This window comes from Diaphorina citri, unplaced genomic scaffold, assembly GCF_000475195.1.
Source record: "Diaphorina citri unplaced genomic scaffold, Diaci psyllid genome assembly version 1.1 scaffold1923, whole genome shotgun sequence".
Lineage (NCBI taxonomy): Eukaryota > Metazoa > Arthropoda > Insecta > Hemiptera > Psyllidae > Diaphorina > Diaphorina citri.
Genome location: NW_007379349.1, coordinates 42251 through 52967, shown reverse-complemented (window position 1 = coordinate 52967; position 10717 = coordinate 42251). Strand labels below are relative to the sequence as shown.

General features: G+C 39.3%; 2 protein-coding genes across 2 annotated transcripts in view; one reads left to right on the top strand and one right to left on the bottom strand.

Annotated features, from left to right (window-relative positions):
* Positions 1–439: 439 nt before the first annotated feature.
* On the bottom strand, positions 440–4497 carry LOC103517670 (transmembrane anterior posterior transformation protein 1 homolog; the record flags this gene model as incomplete). Its single annotated transcript, XM_026829685.1, has 6 exons — positions 440–836; positions 1042–1113; positions 2272–2354; positions 2788–2884; positions 2985–3266; positions 4327–4497. Coding segments are annotated over 6 exons (942 nt in total), but the record flags the coding sequence as incomplete, so codon positions are not given.
* A 2093-nt stretch (positions 4498–6590) lies between these two features.
* The window catches only part of LOC103517672 (protein CREBRF homolog), a 12738-nt gene continuing 8611 nt past the window's right edge, over positions 6591–10717 (top strand). Inside the window, exons 1-5 of the mRNA XM_026829684.1 lie at positions 6591–6902; positions 7256–7450; positions 8104–8421; positions 9034–9142; positions 9537–9543. Coding sequence (XP_026685485.1) covers positions 6785–6902; positions 7256–7450; positions 8104–8421; positions 9034–9142; positions 9537–9543 — 747 coding nt within the window. The 5' untranslated portion in view covers positions 6591–6784. The remainder of the gene's footprint in view (positions 6903–7255; positions 7451–8103; positions 8422–9033; positions 9143–9536; positions 9544–10717) is intronic.

The following is a 10717-nucleotide window of genomic DNA, read 5'->3' as shown; positions in this document are numbered from 1 at the left end:
ATGACGAAACCTCGCTACAACGAAAATTCGCTTTAAAGAACCCAACAGTCTATTCCTTGAATATCATTATATCGAAATTCTACTGTAATAATAATATTGCCCCATATTTCATCAATAAAATAAATCGAAGATTCATAATAATCTATGCTTGTAGGAAAATTTCCCTCGTATAACGAATACAAAGAGAAATTAAGTGATTCAAAATTGACTAGTTCATAAATTAACAAACCAACTATCTGGACTTTGTGAAAGTTTTTCAAATCAACCAATCAGATTATTGAATCCAAAAGTTAAACTTGAACGGAGTTTAAACTTACTTTGTGTACCCAGCTATAATCTCGGAGACTAGACACAAACATTTTCTCAGTATGTTAACAAACACTTCAGTATGAGACTGTGTTCTGTTCTACAGGGTGGCTCATATCTTCTTCCCCCCCCCCCCCCTCGAGCGTCCTATTTCTCCTTTAACGTATTCGAGACCCCAAAAATTTGGAGCATCCATCCGGCCCTTCCCCCTCGACAAAATCCCGCATACGGCCTTGGACCGGAGGTTAACAAACACTACAGTATGTGTCTGTAGTTGACACAGGGTCTGGACGCTAACTCTCCTCAGGTGGTGCAGCTAGTGTGGATAGGTTAGGCTCAGACTCGGCTCGCTTGAACATCTCAGTAGAGGGACTGGGGCTGATCTGTTCTACAGGGTGGCTTATATCTTCTTCCTGTTGTATGTTGGGGACACTGCGGGTGAGGTTCTCATTGTCTTCGCCTATGGATTCCATACCACACGCCGCCACACGCAACATTTCCTCATTCAGACAGGCATCCCGTATACTCACCTGGGAAATAATACAACGAGTTCAATAGTAATAATACAGATATAGGGGACAAATGTATGAGGTAGAGTTTTACCACCGTGGATTGTCTCAGGATTGAGTTTGAGTTCAATCCGAGATTGACCTGGTTATTAAGTATAGGGAAATTCTCGTTTCATCTTAATCCCGAGTTGGTAAACCCCAGCATAAGAATCATTCAACGTAAAACTGCATTAGGGTCCATACCACACGCCGCTACACGCAACATTTCCTCATTCAGACAGGCATCCCGTATACTCACCTGGGAAATAATACAACGAGTTCAATATAGTAGCAATACAGACAAAGTGGACGATTTTATAAGGTCGAGTTTTACCACCGTGAATTGTCTCAGGATTGAGTTCAATCCGAGGTTGACCCGGGTATTAAGTATTTATTTTTTATTTATTTTAATACACGGGCGGACCCTTTACTAACTTACGTACATTGTATGCCCTAACTATCTTAATCTAACTTAAACTAAAATTACTAAATAGAAAACTATATAACATTCAAGGGGTGTGGAGTCCCCCTAACTATCTTAATCTAACAAACTAAAATTAAGGAAAACTATATAATATTCAAGGGGTGTGGAGTCTCGACAGAAAGTGACTCTTAATTCCGGCAATGGTAATAGTACGGACATCAATTTCAGAAGACATCAAATTGGCTGTCCTCTGAAAACGAATCAGGGGTGAGTTCTGGACATAGTTGGAACGAGCAAATGAAGGATAGAAAGGGATGCTATTGCGAGTAGGATATAAAGGGTTATTAGGAATAATTGAATCATTCAATACAGGTGCATTAAAGCTACCATTAAGAATTTTATGAAGAGATATCAAGTCGAACATGGTTCTTCGATCAGAAAGAGGTAGAAGTTTGAGAGACGATTCCAATGCAGGATAGGACAGATCAGGAGTTCTCATCTTTTTAGCCATCATTTTAGCCAAGTATAGGGAAATCCTTGTTTCATCTCAATCCCGAGTAGGTAAACCCCAGCATAAGAATTATTCAACGTAAAACTGCATTAGGGCATTTCCAGTTCACAATTTCCCAATCCCAATGGACCACTGAAGTTGAGCAACGTTGCGCGTAGATAATATCCGGATGGGTGACGATATGGACGGTTGAGTTTACTGTCCGCAGGCGGGTAGCTTGACGTCGAATGAAGGGTAAAACCCTCGGCACTAAAGACCAACATTTAGTTATACAGTGGTTTAACTTCCATCAATAAAGAAAAATAGAATTTTTTAGTTCCAAAAGTTTGAAACTAGGGTGCGCTATGCGCTATGGTTGTACGTCCTATTGAAGACAAATATCCTATGATTGATTGGTATTCTGTGCTTTTTATTTGGCAACCAGCCAGAGGCTGGCAGATTGTTTATGTGTGTGTGTACATAAAAAAGTAAAATAAACAGGCTTGGCATTTAGCTGGGAATTGAACACTGCACTGAGTGGGGTTAGGAGAATCCAGTAGAACATGCTTGCCCAGACAGTCATATCCTTATACATATCACCCAACATAGGTGTAAAATAAACAGGCTTGGCATTTAGCTGGGAATTGAACACTGCACTGAGTGGGGTTAGGAGAATCCAGTAGAACATGCTTGCCCAGACAGTCATATCCTTATACATATCACCCAACATAGGTTTATCGCTGTCGATCGACGCGACGAGACGACAGTGTTCGACGAGAAAGCAATAAACAAAAAGTAAATTGACAATTGACATAGAATCAATCATGATATAAAAAATCTTAATCTCACTCACCCAGATGTTGTCTCTTTCTATCACGAGGCTCTGTTGCTGTCCAGAACAGCGCATCGATAATATCCTGTCCAAATCTCACTCACCCAGATGTTGTCTCTTTCTATCACGAGGCTCTGTTGCTGTCCAGAACAGCGCATCGATAATATCCTATCCAAATCTCACTCACCCAGATGTTGTCTCTTTCTATCACGAGGCTCTGTTGCTGTCCAGAACAGTGCATCGATAATATCCTGTCCAAACGATGAGAATAGACGATCCCCCACCTCCAACATATTGTAGAAAATATACAACTTGATCACAGACTGGCTCTTGATAAGCATCGATAATATCCTGTCCAAACGATGAGAATAGACGATCCCCCACCTCCAACATATTGTAGAAAATATACAACTTGATCACAGACTGACTCTTGATAAGATGATACATCATACTGGTGTCTACGTAGCACATCAAACCCGAGCACAAAATGAGAATAGTGGCCTTGATAATATCACAGATCTCAGCCGGCCGCAGGAGGCCACGGGTGTGTGTAGAGGCCGGAGGATAATGGAAACAACGCTGGAAACATCTTGACACGAGGGAGAACAAAGCTATGAGGAATCGGAATGGAAGAAATGTGTACACAAACAGGAAGGAGTCTGCACACTGCAATCAAACAGGGAAAAGTCAAGTGATTTGTTTATTGAAGTTTTAAATTTCAACTCTATGATTTCTCCTTTAATATCTCCTCCTCCTAATCCAAAATAACTCCAGAACAGTTTGTGCAATTTTGATTAAATTTGGCACATATATTCAACATAATTAAAGGAATTTTTTGTGCCCGTCTTGATAAGATGATACATCATACTGGTGTCTACGTAGCACATCAAACCCGAGCACAAGATGAGAATAGTGGCCTTGATAATATCACAAATCTCAGGCGGCCGCAGGAGGCCACGGGTGTGTGTAGAGGCCGGAGGATAATGGAAACAACGCTGGAAACATCTTGACACAAGGGAGAACAAAGCTATGAGGAATCGGAATGGAAGGAATGTGTACACAAACAGGAAGGAGTCTGCACACTGCAATCAAACAGGGAGAAGTCAAGTGATTTGTTTATTGAAGTTTTAAATTTCAACTCCATGATTTCTCCTTTAATATCTCCTCCTCCTAATCCAGAATAACTCCAGAACAATTTGTGCAATTTTGATTAAATTTGGCAAGTATATTCAACATAATTAAAGGATTTTTTTGTGCCCAAATTCTCCAGTTTGCAGACCACCAGTCCATAACAAAAATAGATTTTTCAGTGGAGGGTAAGCACTAGGTGAGATTACACCTGAGACATTCTCTATCACCTAACTATCAGAACTTTACTATAGGTAACTTTACTTTTTTTTTTTTAAATAAACGAGGATAACATTCCATGTCGTGGCTGGGATTGAACCTAAGCCCTCCTGTTCACCAGGTGAGTGTCTTGACCACTACACCACTGAGGAAGGTACAGCCTCTGTTGATGATTTATACACACCCCTTAGTACCTTCACAAGGGGTTGGTAGCTCAGTGCCCTCAGTGGGTACTAGACCACTACACCACTGAGGAAGGTACAGCCTCTGTTGATGATTTATACACACCCCTTAGTACCTTCACAAGGGGTTGGTAGCTCAGTGGGTACTACCTTGGAGTTCTGATACAAATACCCATGAATCACCACAAGATACCTACCTGAAAGAAGCCATAAGCCATAAACTTCTCTGCTTCTTTGGGAATTTTCAGAAATGTGTAGACCTTCTCTCTTCTGGCGGAATATTGTTCTTCATCAAACTCCAAAGCATAGGATCTCTTTAATTCTACACCCAAGAATTTAAGCAGGGAAGGCTTTGGAGCATCTGTAAATTAAACAAGAAGGTTTTAAGAAACATCTAGAATCTAGAGAATAAAAAAGGATATACATACTTTGTTAATCCTGCCTGGGTAGAATTGAAAATGAAAAGTCCTTTTAACCCAGCAGCCAAAGCATAGGATCTCTTTAATTCTACACCCAAGAATTTAAGCAGGGAAGGCTTTGGAGCATCTGTAAATTAAACAAGAAGGTTTTAGGAAACATCTAGAGAATATAAAAGAATATACATACTTTGTTAATCCTGCCTGGGTAGAATTGAAAATGAAAAGTCCTTTTACCCCAGCAATTTAAACAAGGTCTTGTATACTTGATGGTTGATGGAATAGTAATATAGGAGTTTTCATCTTGATTGATAGGGGTTTGGTGCTAATTAATCCTGCCTGGGTAGAATTGAAAATGAAAAGTCCTTTTACCCCAGCAGTTTAAACAAGGTCTTGTATACTTGATGGTTGATGGAATAGTAATATGGGAGTTTTCATTTTGATTGATAGGGGTTTGGTGCTAATTAATTAATATCTGTTGGGTCTTTAGTGATGGGGATTTTCCCTACCATTAGACAGGTTACCCACCAGTTCACAATAACCTGACACAACTGAGTGGGATCAAGAAAAGCCAGCAATATGTGTGGGAGACGATATATTCCAAGTAGACAAGTCAGACCTTATTCAAGGTAAATTGAATGTGGTTAAGTTCTAGGTTGACATACAGAAGGTCCTGGGTTCCTTTTCCAGAGTCAGCTGAAGTTAACTTCTAATAAGTGGCACAAAGTTTTGTGTTTAGTGAAGTTATAGGTTTGTTCCTCTTCAGTAAGTATTAGGTAACGCTGGAACCTATTTTGCTTTGCTATGACTTTAATGTGGGAGACGATATATTCCAAGTAGACAAGTCAGACCTTATTCAAGGTAAATTGAATGTGGTTAAGTTCTAGGTTGACATACAGAAGTTCCTGGGTTCCTTTTCAGGTTGACATACAGAAGTTCCTGGGTTCCTTTTCCAGATTCAGCTGAAGTTAACTTCTAATAAGTGGCACAATGTTTTGTGTTTAGTGAAGTTATAGGTTTGTTCCTCTTCAGTAAGTATTAGGTAAATCTTCTGGTATTACTCAGTGTGGACTTTGCCTTTATGTAATAAAATATAACAAATGATAGATTGAAGATTCTGTAACTTTGTGAAGGTTTATCTTGACTAGGTAGGTTGAAATGATATACATATACTTCTTCACTATTTGCAAATAGTGAAGAAGTAAGTATATGTTTATCATTTCAACCTACCTAGTAAAATATAACAAGGTTTCTTGTAGGTGAGATTGTAGGTGAGTAGGCAATGATTAAGATGTTATCCTCTACCTGAGAACTCAAAAGATTTTTCTTATTATTAAAAGAAAAGTATCAATATTGAGATGAACAAGGCAAATGTTTCAAGGACCACTTTGACAAGAGGAATATGTAACTTCTGGTATTACTCAGTGTGGACTTTGCCTTTATGTAATAAACTATAACATATGATAGATTAAGGATTCTGTAACTTTGTGAAGGTTCATCTTGACTAGGTAGGTTGAAATGATATACATATACTTCTTCACTATTTGCAAATAGTGAAGAAGTATATGTTTATCATTTCAACCTACCTAGTAAAATATAACAAGGTTTCTTGTAGGTGAGTAGGCAATGATTAAGATGTTATCCTCTACCTGAGAACTCAAAAGATTTTTCTTATTATTAAAAGAAAAGTATCAATATTGAGATGAAAAGTAATCTTGCACTTGATCTACCTATTTTTAAATGTCACTTCTCTTTTTTTCTCTAACAAAGTAAGTCCCAAAATTATGTAATCCAAATTCATAAAATTCACAATTTTGTACAACATGTGACTTCTGTTTGTTATCCAGACCCAACAAACTACGACATCTTGAACCAGGACTCCAACAGTATGACATCAGACCCAAGTCTCTACACAGCCGTGTGGAATCCTAAGGATAGTGCTGTCAAAATGGAGGATGATGTGGGAGACGATAGGCAATGATTAAGATGTTATCCTCTACCTGAGAACTCAAAAGATTTTTCTTATTATTAAAAGAAAAGTATCAATATTGAGATGAGAAGTAATCTTGCACTTGATCTACCTATTTTTAAATGTCACTTCTCTTTTTTTCTCTAACAAAGTCAGTCCCAAAATTATGTAATCCACATTCATAAAATTCACAATTTTGTACAACATGTGACTTCTGTTTGTTATCCAGACCCAACAAACTACGACATCTTGAACCAGGACTCCAACAGTATGACATCAGACCCAAGTCTCTACACAGCCGTGTGGAATCCTAAGGATAGTGCTGTCAAAATGGAGGATGATGTGGGAGACGATATATTCCAAGTAGACAAGTCAGACCTTATTCAAGGTAAATTGAATGTGGTTAAGTTCTAGGTTGACATACAGAAGGTCCTGGGTTCCTTTTCCAGAGTCAGCTGAAGTTAACTTCTAATAAGTGGCACAAAGTTATGTGTTTAGTGAAGTTATAGGTTTGTTCCTCTTCAGTAAGGATTAGGTAACGCTGGAACCTATTTTGCTTTGCTATTACTTTAATCTTGTCTTGTTTTCCAGAGTCAGCTGAAGTTAACTTCTAATAAGTGGCACAAAGTTATGTGTTTAGTGAAGTTATAGGTTTGTTCCTCTTCAGTAAGTATTAGGTAACACTGGAACCTATTTTGCTTTGCTATGACTTTAATCTTGTCTTGTTTCTATTCTAACCAGGTCCAACTCTGGCTGAGTTAAATGCCCAGGACAACACTCTGCTTGAGGAACTTAACTTTGATGACATTTACCTTCCCGAAGACTTCAATATTTATGGAGGAACCAATGATGTGCCCAACCTGACCCAACTTAGTCCTTGCTACGAGAACTCCTCTACTCTATCACCTCCTCTTGCATCATCATTCCCACCTGCAGGTAAAATGGAAATTAGGCGCATAGGAAAAATAGAATAGAATATACACTGTTTATCCTGCTTGGCTGAGACAATAAAGTCCCTTTACTCCAGCTGGTAACAATTAAAAAAAAGTAAAAAGGGGAATTATAAGAAGCTTTCTAGTGAGCCAAAAAAACATCAACTTAGTCCTTGCTACGAGAACTCCTCTACTCTATCACCTCCCCTTGCATCATCATTCCCACCTGCAGGTAAAATGGAAATCAGGCGCATAGGAAAAATAGAATAGAATATACACTGTTTATCCTGCTTGGCTGAAACAAAAAAGTCCCTTTACTCCAGCTGGTAACAATTAAAAAAAAGTAAAAAGGGGAATAATAAGAAGCTTTCTAGTGAGCCAAAAAAACACAACCATGACTCAAACTTCTGATTTTGAAAAAGTTGATCTAGTTATCACTAAAAGGAATTCAGCTAAAAGTGTCACCTGAAGTTTTTATTTCTCTTTTTCAATAAATCATGTTGAGGTATTTACAAGACTGTACCGATGTACCATTGTACCTACACTCTGGGATATATGCAAAATCATTCAGTTTACTTAGATATAATTTAGACCTCACTTTGTTCTATCAACTTGTGACCAAATCAATATTATAAATATTAAATCATCACATTTCAGGTTTTGGTCTCCGAGACCTTCCCTCTACCAGCATGCCTTCCTCCCCTCTCACTCTGGGAGAGATGCTCGCCAAGACCTCGACCCCTGGGTGCCCTCCTACTGGACCCCTAGGTGCCCCCACTGGGTTCCGCCCCACCCTCTCCCCCACCTCCCAACATTCATCCAGCTCAAGTCTGTTGACACCTCCACAACAAACACATCCACTTGTAACGTCTCATCCACCGGAACCTAGCCATGGAGTACTGCTGAACCGACGGAAACCTGTGTCCGAACAACTGGCCTTGTCTGTATCCCCAGACCCACCTTTACAGATTAATGGTAAGTGAATAGCCAATGACTCAAATGAGTTAGGAAAAATGTTGTTTTTGTTGTTGTTTTAGCGGCTTTAGCTTTCCCCAAATGGTAATAGCACCCCAGACCCACCTTTACAGATTAATGGTAAGTGAATAGCTAATGACTCAAATGAGTTAGGAAATGTTGTTTTTGTTGTTGTTTTAGCGGCTTTAGCTTTCCCCGAATGGTAGCAGCTTTAGCTTTCCCCAAAAGAAAAGATATCTTTTTGTGTCTGCTATACACCAGGGTGATGATCTCTAGCTCTAGCCATGTTTAATTGGCTGGCTCGTCCTGAACCGCAGTCAACCATTGTGCTTGGTCTTTGTTGTATGGGTTAGGAAATGAATGAAAGTATACTGAATAGGGAGTAACACAAGCACAACTTTTGTATTTAAGTATTAGTACCTACATAATAATGTATATGAACTTTATTGGGTGTACTTGGTTTTATGCAGTTTCACTTGGTTAGGCCTGAAAATTTGCGGAACTAGAGCGTACAGACAAAACTATCTCTTGCAGGACCAGATTGTAAGATAATTTGTATCTTGTCCATTCTTATTGTGTGATTGTAACTCACTCATTTCTATTGTATTCCAGAACACTCACTGCCTGGTGGGGCCAAAAGTTCTACCTCTCCCATACATGTGGTATACATGAGTAGTAGTGGTACTCCTGGGGGTACACCACATGGTAGAGTTACCTACAGGTAAGTCATCAGAGGTCCTGGGTTCGTAGGATAAGAGAAAGCCAGCCGTTCCCAAAACGAACCTTATCTCTTTTGGGATAAAATCCGCCCCGGGTGGGAATCGAACCCGCGGCCCGCTTAAATGACAGTGCCAAAATGATGATGTTGTCCACTGTACACTGTTAATGCTATAGTTAAACATTGTACGAGATTAATTAGACTTATCATGGACAGATGGACACTATGTTGCTATGTTGGAAGCCCAGAAGAGGTTAGGTAGTAGAGTTGGAGGCTTGAAAGTAAGTCGAATTAATGTATTGACCGTTGTAATGAACTCTCAAGAATATGTAAAACTGTACCAGACTAATGTTAACCACGGTTCTGCGAGTTTTTTCCCCCAGACCCACCTTTACAGATTAATGGTAAGTGAATAGCTAATGACTCAAATGAGTTAGGAAATGTTGTTTTTGTTGTTGTTTTAGCAGCTTTAGCTTTCCCCGAATGGTAATAGCAGAATAAAGAAAAGATATCTTTTTGTATCTGCTATATACCGGGGTGATGATCTCTAGCTCTAGCCATGTTTAATTGGCTGGGATCGCTCTATCTCTAGAACCACAACACCTAGAAAGCTGAAATTTGGTAGGAATATTCCTTTTATGGTCTAGGTGTGCAATAAGAAATAATGTATATGAACTTTATTGGATGTACTTGGTTTTATGCAGTTTCACTTGGTTAGGCCTGAAAATTTGCGGAACTAGAGCAAATTGGCTGGCTCGTCCTGAACCGCAGTCAACCATTGTGAGGACTTGTGCTTGGTCTTTGTTGTATGGGTTAGGAAATGAATGAAAGTATACTGAATAGGGAGTAACACGAGCACAACTTTTGTATTTAAGTATTAGTACCTACATAATAATGCATATGAACTTTATTGGGTGTACTTGGTTTTATGCAGTTTCACTTGGTTAGGCCTGAAAATTTGCGGAACTAGAGCGTACAGACAAAACTATCTCTTGCAGGACCAGATTGTAAGATAATTCGTATCTTGTCCATTCTTATTGTGTGATTGTAACTCACTCATTTCTATTGTATTCCAGAACACTCACTGCCTGGTGGGGCCAAAAGTTCTACCTCTCCCATACATGTGGTATACATGAGTAGTAGTGGTACACCTGGGGGTACACCACATGGTAGAGTTACCTACAGGTAAGTCATCAGAGGTCCTGGGTTCAATTCCCACCCGAGGCGGATTTTATCCTAAACAGTTAATGTTTGTTCTCAGACCGGCTGGATTTCTCCTATCCTGTCTTTCTTCTCTCTTCACTTTCGGGATGATGAGACTTTAACAGTTACAGTTCCCTCTGTCAAACCTCTTTTCCGGGTTCAATTCCCACCCGGGGCGGATTTTATCCTAAACAGTTAATGTTTGTTCTCAGACCGGCTGGATTTCTACTATCCTGTCTTCCTTCTCTCTTCACTTTCGGGATGATGAGACTTTAACAGTTACAGTTCCCTCTGTCAAACCTCTTTTTTTTTTTTTACCCCCCTAGACTATTTTTTGTGAGGGTATCTAAAGTCACAGGTTTACACCAACAAACC